The sequence below is a fragment of the Patella vulgata genome, chromosome 5 (genome assembly GCF_932274485.2).
Source record: "Patella vulgata chromosome 5, xgPatVulg1.2, whole genome shotgun sequence".
Classification (NCBI taxonomy): domain Eukaryota; kingdom Metazoa; phylum Mollusca; class Gastropoda; family Patellidae; genus Patella; species Patella vulgata.
In genome coordinates this window covers 66,104,041-66,120,362 of record NC_065883.2, presented here as the reverse complement: position 1 = coordinate 66,120,362, position 16,322 = coordinate 66,104,041, and the positions used below count along the sequence as shown (strand labels likewise).

General features: G+C 37.4%; 1 protein-coding gene across 1 annotated transcript in view; it reads left to right on the top strand.

Moving 5' to 3' along the window:
- The window catches only part of LOC126820469 (short transient receptor potential channel 7-like), a 46,825-nt gene extending 34,051 nt beyond the window's left edge, over nucleotides 1–12,774 (top strand). Inside the window, exons 8-9 of the mRNA XM_056101449.1 lie at nucleotides 11,467–11,539; nucleotides 11,977–12,774. Of these exons, the coding sequence (XP_055957424.1) occupies nucleotides 11,467–11,539; nucleotides 11,977–12,221 (318 nt within the window). The 3' untranslated portion in view covers nucleotides 12,222–12,774. The remainder of the gene's footprint in view (nucleotides 1–11,466; nucleotides 11,540–11,976) is intronic.
- Nucleotides 12,775–16,322: the final 3,548 nt, after the last annotated feature.

Genomic DNA, 16,322 nt, shown 5'->3' with positions numbered 1-16,322 from the left:
ATTTGATAGCTAAAACATATCATAACTCCATACAAGATAACAGTGACCACCGCTATAATATAAAAAAACATATCTAAAATACTGTGTAACGAAAATAAAACCCATTTATATAAAGAACATATTTCGGTCATGGAAACTTGGTCATATTATTTTCATAATTCAATTATTGGAACAGATTTATCATACCACCACATTTTATTAAAACCTTTCATTAAATATAAAACTATCATCAGATAAAATATTGTTCCAAATTCAAACAGATGACTACAGAAGCAAACTTTCCATCAAATTAAAAAAACTGCCTACAAATAATCGGTAAATGATTTCACCAAGTTAAAATAAATCAAAATAATTTAAAAACAAAAAAAAAACCACTTATTGAAAACAAAAGATAATGAATGAAAACTCTAAATGAATAGAAGCGATACAGATGTTAATGACGTATTTAAATAGGTCCATAGCATTTTTGAGAATATGGGCCAAAAGTTCACCTACTATCCCGAAAAACATCTGTTAAACACATAATGTAATATTAACCTAGTTTTAAAGATCTAATTACTTTTATTTTTCTTAAATATATTTCAAATGCTAAAATAAAAACATTAAAGTACGTTAGGGTTTCACTAACCTAAATTAATATAAAACAATTAATATGTTAATTAACATATTTGATTTATACGATAATGACTACAATTATCATTTTAAAACATTTCTAATACCTTAACGACGTACAGTTTATAAGTATGCAAGTTTAATTAACCTCAATTAATATAAACAATTAATATGCTAATTTTTTTAGACCATTTTCCCGCGCGTTAACCGCATACAGCTAAATCCTTATAAGACATATAGAGATAGATTTCACAAATTAAAAACACTTATATGGATATACTACTTCTGAATTTATTAACATGCTACGTTTCGATACACATACAGATATCGTTATCAAGCAAATAATGATATGTAACAAAAATGTGGTGCAATATATAGTTAATAATTGGAAACCATGTAACAGATTAATCATTAATTAAGAATAAACAAGATGAGAGAAGTAATAATATGGATAAACAATTACAAAAGGATTAACAAGATGAAAGACTGTAATGTATTGATAACAATTAGAAATATTAGCAGATCAAACTAATAATTATAAGAGATTAACTATATCCTGTTAATCCTTTTGTAATTGTTTATCCATATTATTACTTCTCTCATCTTGTTTATTCTTAATTAATGATTAATCTGTTACATGGTTTCCAATTGTTAACTATATATTGCACCACATTTTCGTTATATATCATTATTTGCTTGATAACGATATCTGTATGTGTATCTAAACGTAGCATGTTAATAAATTCAGAAGTAGTATATCCATATAAGTGGATAAGTGCCCCACTACCTAGAAAGTTCCCCCCACCACACTACTACTTATGTTTAATAAAATATAGCGCCATTGAAAACGCATCACTTAGTTTTTCGTATAACAAAATGATCCTGTAAACATATCTTATTTATTTTGCTTCTTATTGTGAACAATATTCAAATGGGAACACATCAATAACAACACATTGGTACACTTATGGATGTTTAATCTGTAATCGAGGGTACAAAGTCAGAGGGATCAAAACCAAAAGTACGACACAGATGTCAGTAGCGCGTGTTTCCTCCACGGGCCATCATGACGGTAGGCTACAGCATTAACGCGACCCCTGCAAATGTGTAGGGAGGTCCGGTGATGAAATGTGAAGCCTCCCCACACCATTACACTTCCCCCACCCCATCGATCCGTTTCGAAGACGCAGCAGTCTTCAAGACGTTCCCCAAGACGTCTCCACACACGTTGACGGCCATCAGCGTGATAAAGATGAAAGCGACTCTCATCACTGAAGAGCACACTTTGCCAGTCTACTCTTCTCCATGTCTGGTGTCCTTGAGCCCGTATCCAACGCCGCTGACGGTGATGATCCCTGAGGATAGCTCCAACATAAGGTCGTCGTGCACTGAGTCCTACTTCTCTTAGACGACGTCTTACGGTGTTGACACTTACTGGTCCTTAAATTGTCTTCCGACGACTGCTGCACCTGTTCGATTCGCTGGGGGGAATCTGTTACGCAGATGAGTGACCCGGATGTAGCGGTCTTGAGCCTGGGTTGTAACGCGTTGTGGACCAGGACGTTGACGGTCACGTGTTGATCCAGTAACTCGAACACGTTCCACCAACCTTACAATAGTGGACTGATGACAATTGAAGTGTCTGGCAATAGCACGTGTAGACATGCCAGCCCTGGACATTCCCATGGCTTCATTCCGTTGATTTTCAGTAATTCTCGGCATCTCTAGCTCGATTCCTTCACAAGTCCAACAACAAATTACGACAGATTGACGTTTCACAGTTCATGTACTGCACATTAAGTTGAAAACATGCTTTTAAAGGGCTCACACACAATGCTGCACGTGAATATTGGGTTTTTCATGTGCATCTCGTGCAATTTTTTTTTTTTTTTTTTTTTGCACACGGGCCGATATTTTTTTGTTTGGGAGCATTGTGTGAAACAATAGTTCACAGTATTGCATAATATTATACATACAAAACCACCTAGTAATAAAATATTTGGGAAAAAAAGTGATGCGTTTTCTTTGGCGCTCAGTATATATCTTGCTTTTATTCGCCCGATTTTAGAATATGCTGATATTGTATGAGATAACTGCTCAATGAAAGATTCTGACCTACTAGAAAGTGTTTGATGGGAATCACTGTCTAATCGCAGAATAAAACACAAATTAATATATCTATATAAAATAAAATATAACCTAAGCCCCACCTATCTGTCTGAAGTCTTTCACGTGTATATCCTTTAATTAGACCACCATTATTTTATAACACTGGAAATAGGAAAGAGAATATCATCCATTGCCAATTAAGAAATAAAGCTACTTAAATAATCACTTATTCCACCATTTTCTTCTACAGACGAAGATAATTACCATTATTTTTTGTTATATGTCCAGCCTACTCTGCCCCAAGAACATCTCTTCAAAATAATATACACCAGCTCAAACTAAATGTTACAATGGATCTAATTGTATATGGCAACACCGATCTTTCAAATGATACCAATTCTAACGTATTTGAAATAGTACGAAGATTTATAAATTATAGCAAGCGTTTTTAAAACTTTAATTATTAAAACTATATTTACATTATGCAATACTTTTCAACTTCCATAACCTTAAATATAATTAATGTAAGTTATATCTAACAATTACATTTCAAGAAATGTATAGATGTCTGTAGCTCACTGCCTATACATATGTCCACCATTTAACTATAATTTTATATGTTTGGAGAGAACTTATATAGGCATTTGCGTGTTGTTCAATCCAATTCAATTTATTGAATAAAATATTGTTTAAACTAGCAGTAGGGCGTTAAACTCCATTTCAGTTTATTTCGTATACATGATTAGTTAGCACCCCAGAGTGTTCAAAATTCTTAGGCTATAGTATGTTAATGTGGGTAACGGAGGCAAGGGCCATCTGGTTTCCTTGGGACTCCATCGCGGTGAGGACTACGTGACAAGATCTATGAGTAACAGATGAGCAGTAAATTCTCGTTTGAAAACCACTATGTAGACACTTTTTGAGGGGTAAAACGTTAGAGCTCAACCACCGCAAAAAAAGACGTCTATATATTTTATGAAGCGTTTTTGAACTCTTCAATTTCTGTTGCTTGCAACTAAATTTTTTGGGTGTTTTTGGTTAATTCGACGTGCCGCACCATAACTGCTGTTAGTTTGTAAGTCTTTAATTGATCTATAAGCATACTACTCGTTGTAATTAATTGACTTACATAATTATTAGCTTAAAGTTATTGATTCCCCCACAACTTAACATATATAGCGGAATTCACGAGACAATTGAAATTTTAACCCGTTAGTGAGTATACTAATTTTAGGACCACATTAATCTGATGGTGGCTGTCGGTCCTCGGATCTGTCGGGGCCCTATCACCTTCCACATTCATGGATGCAACCCGTCCTTTACTTATGAATGACAAAAAAGATTGAGGGAATGGTACGAAATCTTTGGATCTGAAAGGGTAGCATAACTTGTTGAAGTTTAATACCGTCAAAAATATACCTTACAGTACATGATGAACACTCGATCCTGTGCTCCAAGTTTTTTTACCTTTCCCGCACCCCACTCATAAATCAAATATGAATTAAATGTCAATTTTTTTCCAATTATGGCCGAAGGCTCCAGACCACGTCCGACAGTCAGAGGCCCAGCCCGCACCTGTCAGATGCAAGGCCAGGCAAGTGTATCTTCTGGAGATATTAGGGATATCGACGATATCACCAGGGAAACGAGCATGAACTGACTTCATATAGCTCAGACGGAGTCCTGTGTTTTTAAAAATAGTCGTAACAAAAGTACATTATTTGGAAAACATCATCATAAAGTTAAAATTTTTATCTATTTTCGCTAGCATTTTTTATATTCATCTTGGGTAGATGGAGATTAGATTTGTCCATCTTAATTCTCTTTTCTTTTTCTTGTTCCATTTTGATTCAGTAAATTTTGAGTTAAAAACATTGTTTAAAGAAATATAATTCATTTAGCAACAGTCGAGCTATATGTAGGACCCGATCTTCGTGAATTTGTCTCGTGGAATTTCCCAATCCAATCCATAAACTTAATTAATAAAACAATAGACAACTAGAGACTGTGTTATTAATTTGATAGACATGCTATATACTGAGCGCCATGGAAAACGCAATACTCTGAACTATTGTTTCACACAATGCTCCCAAACGCAAAAAATATCGGCCCGTGTGCACAAAAAACAATTGCACGAGATGCACATGAAAAGCCCAATATTCACGTGCAGCATTGTGTGTGAGCCCTTTAAAAGCATGTTTTCAACTTAATGTGCAGTACATGAACTGTGAAACGTCAATCTGTTGTAATTTGTTGTTGGACGTGTGAAGGAATCGAGCTAGAGATGCCGAGACTTACTGAAAATCAACGGAATGAAGCCATGGAAATGTCCAGGGCTGGCATGTCTACACGTGCTATTGCCAGACACTTCAATTGTCATCAGTCCACTATTGTAAGGTTGGTGGAACAAGTTCGAGTTACTGGATCAACACGTGACCGTCAACGTCCTGGTCCACAACGCGTTACAACCCAGGCTCATCTGCGTAACAGATTCCGCCCAGCGACTCGAACAGTCGTCGGAGGACAAGGACCAGTAAGTGCCAACATCGTAAGACGTCGTCTAAGAGAAGTAGGACTCCGTGCACGACGACCTTATGTTAGAGCTATCCTCTGGGATCATCACCGTCAGCGGCGTTTGATATGGGCTCAAGGACACCAGACATGGAGAGGAGTAGACTGGCAAAGTGTGCTCTTCAGTGATGAGAGTCGTTTCATCTTTATCACGCTGATGGCCGTCAACGTGTGTGGAGACGTCTTGGGGAACGTCTTGCAGACTGCTGCGTCTTCGAAACGAATCGATGGGGTGGGGGAAGTTTAATGGTGTGGAGAGGCTTCACATTTCATCACCGGACCGCCCTACACATTTGCAGGGGTCGCGTTAAAGCTGTAGCCTACCGTGATGATGTCTTGCAACCAATTGTTGTTCCGATGTTTCGAGCGCACCCACAACTTCAGCACTTCCAACAGGATAATGCACGTCCGCATATCGCCCGTTTTAGTATGGACTACCTGGCTGCTAACAACATCAATGTCTTGGACTGGCCAGCCATGTCTCCGGACATGGCACCGATAGAACATGTCTGGGATGAGATTGGACGCCGTCTGTATCAGAGACCATACATGCACACCATTGCTGCTTTAGAAGCTGCTCTTGTCCAAGAATGGAACAATTTACCCCAGGCCTTCTTTCAAACACTGGTAAATTCCATGCGACGTCGCTGCACATCTGTGTCGTACTTTTGGTTTTGACCCCTCTGACTTTGTACCGTTGATTACAGATTAAACATCCATAAGTGTACAAATGTGTTGTTATTGATGTGTTCCCATTTGAATATTGTTCACAATAAGAAGCAAAATAAATAAGATATGTTTACAGGATCATTTTGTTATACGAAAAACTAAGTGATGCGTTTTCCATGGCGCTCAGAACTGGTGCCGTTTTATTATCCGGAATCATGTCTGTCTTTATAATTCGTTCTTTAATTCAAATCTGCTTATCGTCTACAATTTTTGTACTACAACGATAAAAAATTGGCTTATTGAATGAAAACGCTAATAACTCTGTAGGCGGACTCTTAAACACCTTGTTTCGTTTTTGATTCGTTTAATATCTCAGAAGGGCGGGGAAGCGGGGTTAACGCGTGTGCCTTAGTCCATGGGGTCCGACATTGAGCCAAGTGCCTTATTTTCATTTTCCGCTTGTACGTGACAAGGAGTAGGGTCGTCTGTCCAACAACTTGATAAAACAAAAAAAGACAATCTTGTTTGGTCTGGAAAAGTAGAAAACGAAGTATAAAGTTTGGCGACAATTATTATACCGCTACAATATCCAAGGGAAAGGTCAATAGGACCGATATATTTCGCATTAAGATTTAAGGATAATGTATTAATATTAAAGGCCATTTTGGGTCAAAACAACAAATGGAATGCCCTTTATTACCTTAACTATTTGGGGTAAAATTAAGATAGATAATTCTCGGATTTCTATTGAAGGAAATGTGAACTTAGAGGCTTATTAATTTTCTTTAGTCCGCGAAAGATGGAAGACAAAAAGGTATAAGCTATTTTCTTTCCAAAATTGTGTAGCGAGGGGGGAGGCAGATATACATTACCATTGACCTTGACTCACTGATTGTTATGTCTAATGGATTACCAACACTATTATTTAACCTATTATATTATTTCGTTCATTGAAAGTTATATGTTCCCGTTTTGAGTAGTCCAATCCGTCCTCTAATTACCTTCCACTGCTAAAGAGCCTTACGCGATTTATTGAAATAAAAATGTAACACGCCTCGAAATGGCCTAGTTAGTGTCGAGTGGACGTTGATCTCTCTCCAGGCCCTTAGCTAGTTGTGTGGGGGGGGGGCGGGGCGACCAATGTCACACGGGCACGTTGGATTCGTATTGCGTCCAATGGAAAGGGCGTGGTTCGGCCTGCCCCCCCCCTCTCTCTCTCTGGAATGCATTCAGTTTTAAGGTATGCGGAGTATACAGAACTAGAGAGCCGTATAGACAGAATCTGGACCATTAAGTGTGGCCTTTAAACTATATTTCGTCATCCCATTTCATCACTGTAGTAGTAAGAAGCATCTAGTGTCAGATTCCCCCTAGGCTCATAGACCCGATTAATTTTCCGTATATACGCTCGTATATCACATTGGCTCGGCAGTCAAGGCTTCTCTAAGGATTTGACCAAGTCAAGTTGTCGCATGTAATACCCAAATCCATAAATAAGAAACGATTTGTCAAATAACATGCCAGTGGGAGCGAAAACCTATTTTCAGTGGCCCAAGAAAATTTACTGAACTTCGAGTGTCGAAAGATGAGATTAATTTTCCCGAGGAAATGCTGATAATATCGTGCACTATTACATATATTGAGTTATTTTAAAATTGTAATGAAAATCGCTGCCCTCTTCTTAAAGACATCGTCTGAAGCCTAGAGTAAAGGGACAGGTTGTCAATTCTGTTATAGTGGTCAATTACTGATTTACATTTCCTGCTCTAATTGATGCACTCTTAGAGGGACACATTCCCTTCAAGTCTTCGTGGTTGCACATCAACACTCTTATCCCATTAATTTCCATAAACATTTCAATTGTATTAAGTATTATTATCATATGGGTGTTTTTGAAATTATCCGTCATTGACTATAATATACTATTCAAAAAAAGTAGGGGATATTTGATTTTTAAGTGTTATTAAAGTCACCTAATGAAACTGACGAAGAAACAAATGACAAAATGAAATGAAGTTCACATTCATCGATTTATTCCAAATGATCGTTAGACTAAGTAAGGCACAGACTGACCATTATAAGGGTAAAATGATACCCGGGGTCAAACAGCAAAGTTACCACAGCATCACAACCAGATCAGTAACGGGTAAATCCTGCTCTGTTTGCCAAACAAGCATTGATCCGACGTGGCATACTCCTAATGAGACGTCTAAGGTCATTTTGGTCCAGATTGTCCCATTCCTGTTGCAACGCAACAGCAAGTTCTTGGACATTGGCAGGACGTTGTTGACGTTGACGTAACCTCTGTCCAAGCATGTCCCAGACATGCTCGATGGGGGAGAGGTCGGGAATCCGTGCTGGCCAAGGTAATGTGGTGATGTTCTGTTGTTGGAGGTAACCTGTAACGATCCTGGCCCTGTGACATCTTGCGTTGTCATCCTGGAAGATGAAACGGCGGCCATGACGTCGTGCGAACGGCACAACATGGACTGCCAAGATGTTGTTCCGGTAGTACTGGCCTGTAACACGCCCTGCAACAACATGTAAAGCCGTTCTTCCAGCAACAGTGATGCCTCCCCACACCATAACAGAACCACCCCCAAATCGATCATGTCTGATGACGTTAACGTCTTGGAAGCGCTCGTTTCGACGACGCCACACCCTCCTACGTCTGTCCAAAAAATCAACAGTGACCCTTGACTCATCTGAAAACATCACATTGCTCCAGCGTCGATTATCCCAGTGTTGACGATCCCTACACCAACGACGTCTTGCCTGAATGTGATGATCTCTCAAACAAGGGATCACGCGAGGACGTCGGGCGCGAAGGTGACCCCTATGCAGTCGATTCCGAATCGTCTGGCCACTCACTCTCACACCAGTGTCTGTTTGAAGACGAGCGCTGATCTGATTTGCTGTGATGACACGATTTCTCAAGGCCAAGGTACGGATAAATCGATCCTGGGCTTGAGTTGTCGCCCTTGGTCGACCTGAGCGTGGTCTGTCCTGTACAGATTGTGTATCACGGTATCTGGACCATAGCCTGCTTATGACAGACTGAGAAACATTCATCGTCCGCGCCACAACCGCCTGTGTTGTGCCGATCTGTAGCATGCCAAGGGCACGTAACCTTTCATTTTGGGTAAGCCGACGCATATCAAAATTTGTTTTCTGGTCACTAAAACAATTAAACTGATGTTTCCACCCTGGAATTCAATGCCACAATGACTGTAACATTCAAAGTCAGAGTCGTGCAAATCTTGGGTTGGACCCCCATGATGATCCCAAGCATCACCTGCATTCCATACAGAATACAAAATCTGCTTACTGGAAACGTAAATCCATTTTGCCAATTTGCCGTGATCTTTCTGTGTTTGATAAACTAACACAAAGGAGCACCTTCCGCTTTAAATTACCATTTAAATAAAATTAGTAACTATTCCTGGTATTTCAATCGTAAACCAGTGTATATAAAATATGGTTGACGGAATAGTCTCTAGATTAAATCCAATATTGAAGAAATTAAGCGTAGTTTTTCTTCTCTTTACTAAACCTATTTTGTCTTTGATATAATATCAAATAGAAGGTATATAGCTTAGTAAAGCTATTAAGACTCAGATTAATATGTATGAAAAAAATATGCGTAAAAAATTACTCGACACGACATCGTAATAGCTATTCAAAACATGGGATCAAAGTGGCTATTACTTTCCTTGACGGTGCTAGTGGGTATTAGGGGGTATATGGAAAAAAGGTTTTCTCTATCAAATGTCAAATATTATTTTCGGAGGGTAGGGTAACAATAAATAGCTGTTCTCTATCATATCTCATGGGATTAAAGTGGCATATTAACGTTTTCTGGTTTCTTTTTGCATACCTGGGCGTCGAGGGGGAAGTTATGTTAAATAGCTAATGCTTGCTTTCAAATTAAATTAACTAAATCGGTTCAGTATTTAAAGATATAAATCCATTTCTTAATCTAGTTTAAAAGAAGTATGAAATCTCCCTATTTCCAATCACGATTATTTATTTGGATTATATAATTCAATAAATTAAAGAAAGACGAGTCTCTGTTGTTTTCCCAATAGGGTATACGCACTCCATGCAATATTCGGACAAGTCTTTATCTGCAATCCTAATTGAACATCGACTTTACATGATTATAAAAATTAACCAGTTTATACATAAAATTGTGACAACTAAATGTACATGACTCACAAGCAAATGCAATCGTAGTATACAAAATAAATAATACTGTATAGAACTATTTCAAGGGTACTGACAAATCTCTTTCGCTACGAAAAATGAACATTAATAGCTTAGACTGGTTTGTTCCACCGCCAGGGAACGCACGGAACGTCATAAGTAGCCTAGATGCAGTCATTCATCCAGAGTTTGCTCTAAAATTCTAAAATATATCGTAAATGAAACTACCAATCCCATGTGTGAACACTTGACTGCCATTAGATACAAACAGGTGTCATAACTGTCATAACTATAGAAATTCGCAAATGTCTGGACTATTTTTAAAAGGAGACTCTCCAATGACTACATATTATATAAAAATGTATTGACCCCCCACCGACCGGGTCAATTCAATGTAAACAACAGTTTAAAGTACGTCAAGGTCGTGCTACATTAGCAAAGTTTTTGATAAAGAGTCTGACATGTTGACTGCTGCAGGAAGCCGTGGAGGTTTGTTAACGCCGTCTAAGAACCACCTTGATAATGGCCAACAGCAGTAAACCACCTGGAGCCCGTCGGGGGTACTTGGGCCTCTGCAATGTTTATTATACATTAGTCATTGGACGGAATGCTGATTGAAGAGATGCAAACGTAAAATTGAATGTGAATACAAGAATGCGTTTTATCAATTTACCAGTACTATATAACTAGTACTAGTAGTTGTGAAGGGTTTCACGAAGACTTACTCTTTCTAGTACTACTTTGAAGAGGTCACATAGCTACGGTTTGTCTGTACCAAGTAAATGATACGATTGTAATCAGTTAAATCAATGGCAAGTGATTTGTTCAAACAATTAACACTTAGAGACAAATACATTATTTTAGCTCAAGTATTTATACTATGTAATCTCTTGTGAATATTATTGGTGCTGTGGTGGGTGCCACAATAATTGTTATGTTTGTGCTTGCTTCGCCCATATCACAAAAACAATAGTACTTATAATCATTTATGATGGAAATCGATATTGTTTGTGGGTGGTTTTGTGGAATGACCCTTTCGATGAAGATTTATTTAAAAGCATGTAGTATATATAGAATTAACTCTCAGAATTTAATACTGCTTACTTATTGACCAGCTGGCTTAACTATGTTCTGTTTACTATGAGGGATTATAATTCATTACTTTACTTAAAAATAAGGTTCATTATATTACTTAGTAAATTAATCAGTAATTACTCAGTAATGTTCTTCGCCTGGTAACCATTTATTAACTTTTCTGATGTTTTTAATCTAAAATGATTGTTTATATTACGATTTCAGAAAGTTATGCGAAGAATTGTTCAAAGATATATATTCGACATTCAAAGTCAAAGAGAAGCGGAAGTGACTAAAGGTAAATCTAATTATATAGAATCTATTCTCACTGACTGTTATACCTGAAATCATCGTTCAAGATACTGTTATACCTGAAATCATCGTTCAGGATACCTACTTATATATCTGTAGCATTTGACGATTCGCTGATTTTAAGATTGCATTGTGTTATAACAAGTACGATAGTACTATATGCATAGAAATTATTATATGGACCAAACAATGGGCATAAAGTCATCGCCGCCAACATGGAATTGTGACGTCATTTCCCATATCGGTCGCAATTGAATTGGCGAAACATCGGGCTTTTTTCCAAGAACATCACACCCTAGAAGAACCAGAAAAAGAAAAAAAATGAGTAGCATTTGGGGGTCCTTGTCCAGAAACATGTATATTACTATTACCTTTAGTACCCGGTTCATTCTTTGGTCTACATCAGTGTCCATTGTACTTCAGATGACTTTGAAGAAATACAAGAAGACATTTCCATTGACTTTAAAGAAATAAAACAAGACATTTCCAACCTGGCGAACAACCTGATTACCATGAAGAAGCAAATTGAAAGTTTACACAGTGAATTAAGTGGGCGTAATGGATCTTGCGAAGGCCGCAAAAAAGAACCAACTAAAGCCTCTGTCGTGTGTCGGATCGCGGCACCGGAGGCCATCGAGGCTTCGGTCAAAGATAAAAAGGAAAATTGAAGAAAGGATAGTGAAAGTTTTTTTTAGCCCTTTTTCAATGGGATTGTCAGTTCTTATACATTTTTTATATATATATTGACAACATTATACACAAAATACTACAATTTTGCATTTAAAGCTGGCCGATATTTGTCAATAGAATATGTCTCTTTGGCTTCTAATAAATCATTATTATTGCTTTTTAGCTTGTACATCGGAAAAACACTAAATTTGCAACCACCACAAACATCTATATGTCCACTAAAGGGGATCATCCTTTTATGTGGATTGAGTATATGATGTCGATAGAGGTTCATCCTTGTCTTTAGCATACTTATAGTTTTTCCAATGTATAGAGAGAGAGAAATGGGGTTTAACGTCAATTCGACACAAACTAGGTCATTTCGGGACTAACACATATGGTTCAATTTTATTTCAATAATTCGCTTGCGCGTAGGGGTCTTTAGCATTGGGAGGAAACCATAGGACCCGGAGAAAACCCACGAGGTTGGACAGGCGACCTACTCCTTGTCACGTATAACCGGGGAATCGAAACCCCGCCAGTTGACTCAATGACAGAATGACAGACCGTATGATACAGTGCGCGCGTGCTAACCATTCGGCCATCAACCCCCCCCCCCCCATTGCATATAGGCCTAGTTATTGTTGTCTGATTTGATATTAAAGTTATGTTCCCTCTTTGTACAACTGTGTTACTATGATGACGCCTTGACGTCATAATCACTGTGACTGTATTACAAAAATGTTGATTATCTGAAGAGCCTAATAAAATAAGCGAAAGTGCTAGTAATCGAGAAATAATGTAGTTCTTTTTTTTCAAAAACTTTTATATTTTTGTGTATCTAATACCTAAAAGTAGTTATCTTCAACTTTTCATATTATATATATAATTTTCTGAATGCATCCTCAAACAATAGATGTATATTTTGTGTATATTGTTGTCACTGTGCTATTTTTTTTATTTTCATTTTATATAACATTGTAAGCATTTTGTTGGTTTCGTATATATTCAAAATAGTCAATACTATTTCCTCAATATATTTAACACTGGAAGACCTTGTCAGCGATATTTCCATTTGGAATGAGATATAAAATTTATAGAACGACTTTTATTATGTGTTCATTTTCAGCAGACATCTTCTATAAATGTTTATGTAGTATAAATTTATCCGGCAGAATAACTATTAAGTGATGGGACAACCAAAGCCCTTTAAGCCATATGATTACTTATGAGGGATTAGAATTCCTGTAAATAACTAATAACTCAGTGGTGGATCGTGTTATTAAATAGGACACCCTTTGGTGACATCTTCCGTTCAATGATTTCTTTGTTGATGTCTGAGGACAAGTTTGAAGTGAAAACAATCAGGTCCCAGACAGATGCAATTCAAGATGTATTCCTTCAAGGATGAATTGCTGAAGGGTCCTAATAAAAATTGTTAATCTAATAAAATATCTAAATACATATTTCTATGAATGGGAAAAATGTTAACACTACATTTTAAAAAAAACGAGACAACCAGGAATTATATGTCATTAAATATAGTCGCATTTCTTTATTAATAATTTCTGTCCTTCGTTAAATTTCTCTCATTGACATTCCAATTTTTGTTGACGTATAGGTCAATATTTAATTAGGGGAATTAATATGGGCCACAAAACACATCTTAATGTCATGATTGTACATGCAGGGGATTTTTAAAATGGGTCCGTCCGTCCGTCCGTCTGTCCGTCACACTTTTTGGGACACAATAACACAGAGCTAGAATGTTCAAACTTGGGGTAAGTGAATGAATGCCTTGATAGAGTTCGAAGATGAGCATTTCCCATTACCGCTAAGTAGAGCTAAACAATTTCATTGGTCGATGCTTTGGGACAAGATAACTTTGATACTAACTGATGGAAAGTGATAAAACTTAGTGTATAGTTTCACTACCAGCTACTTCAAAACCTTCATTGAGTTTGATCGTGAACATTTTATGCTTGGACTAAGTATAGATAATTAGTTTGATTGCTCTGTTGCGTTCCGCCCAGGCTTCCCTTCTTGGCGGGTGCTCCGATTATATTCGGGTTCGTTCCAGTACTAGGTTTTACCAAAGAAACAACAGAGTCTAGATATTGGGTAAATAATGAATTTAATAACAAAATCAACCAACATATATCTCAAATCTAGATTATGGTTATATACAAAACGGTTACCGGTTCAGTTGCTGATGCACGAATAGGTACATTGTATAGACAGGTTATTCATTAAAAATAAAGAATAAACCCCACCCAAACTGTACATGCGAGCTTGTAACAGACGTTACATGTCCAATTAATATTTGCCCCAAATTTGCTAATAAATACCGGCCCAGTTGATTTGCAGTGTGATAATATCAAAAGCTACAATTTTGAATGTAAAGATAATTTTGCGCCCTGTTACCCCAAGATATTGGCAAGGATCTTTCCTGGACATCTGGTTTTAAAACAGTGTGAAATTTCCAAACTGATAACTCTTCTACACTCTTTATTGGGCATGATTTCATTGTTATTCTTAGCCGATATTTTACAATATTTGATCAATGATTATTTTATTATTAAATTTTACTGCTCTGTACTGTTTTGTCAATATTATACAAAATATTTGTAACGGACGTGACTCCCTACTATGTAACGGATGTGACCTTTTGTAACAGACGTTACTATTGACCCAATTAAAAGTGCGAGGTGTATCTGAGTACAATGTCGTTGTTTAACGATCTTTTCCATTCTTAGTTTAAGGACATTTAAAAAAGAAGGCAATCTATGTAATTTTATGTAATTAAATAAAGACTCTTAATTTTCTTTAGGTTATCTTAGCTTCTTTGTGTAACGGTAGTGATGTTTGACATTATCAATTTCGTCCACCATCACATCCGTTACACGTAAAACCGAAGGTCAACTGTTATCAATCAAATTTGCGTGATTCTTTCATGTATTTCGATTACCCGAATGTGTGGAACGGCTCTTGATTTTGGGCACAAAACGGGCGGCTTTGGCATCTCTAATATCCTCAGTTTTTGTCAAATTCTTGTAATATTATAACGGACGCGATTTTGACATAATGGAGGTGACGACAACAAAAGTTTGAGGACGGAATTTCCTTATCGGGTCCCCGCGTCGGCCATTCTTAATTACCCGCAAAATCGTGGGGTATACGAACAGTGTGTAGAACAAGGGAGCTAATAACCGCGGAAGAGCCATGGATTTAAAACTGGAAGGGAAATATCAATCATCATAAACGCAAATAACGGACGTGATTCTTTGACGGAATCCCGACTGGACGATTGAAAATGCGAATAGTTTCTTCTCAAACGTCTCTAGATCAACAGAAATACTTACATCATATCACTCAAGTATGCCTCTTCATTTGTAACATAAACATACATATAGATACAGGTGGTGAGCCACTCTGTCAATGCAATAAAAAATCAGGTTTTTTGGACGGAATTTATAACGTCCGTTACAAACTTTTTAAACCATTTTTTTTCTTGGAGAATACAGTGTCGTCAACAGATATCTCGTCAATGTGGTATCGGTTCTGGGATTGCGCTTTCGTCGCGGGAACGATTTACGATGCAGTGTTGTCATCAACAGATATCGGGCGTCGCCCGGTGATGTACAAAGGAAATCTGCATAAGACATGCTGGGGAAAGTGTCGGTGGTCGAGAGATGGCCAGTGACACAAGACGAATCTGCCGTCGACCAGTGACGGGCAAGACAAATTGTCGATGGTCGATCTACGGTCAAGAGATCCACGTCGCCTTTTCTAATAAAATTTGTTATGAAGAAGCTGAATTGGGCGTTAACATGTAGTTATTATCGAATTGTGTAATCAATTGATTCGGTGTTTCTTGATTAACTACTTGTCTACTAGAAAGCTTACCTTTAATCTAGCTGACTGATGAAATCCACTAGTACGAGAATCTTGTCGTACATCAGCAATAATCTCCAACCCTGCTCCGATTCCACTGGCAGTAGTAATGTAACTTTTATTCCGTTCTCGTGCTTTTGCTCCGTTAAAAATAAAACAGTTTCCGTGACCTGTAGTGGAAACGGTGTCAAAAGTCGATAAAACAT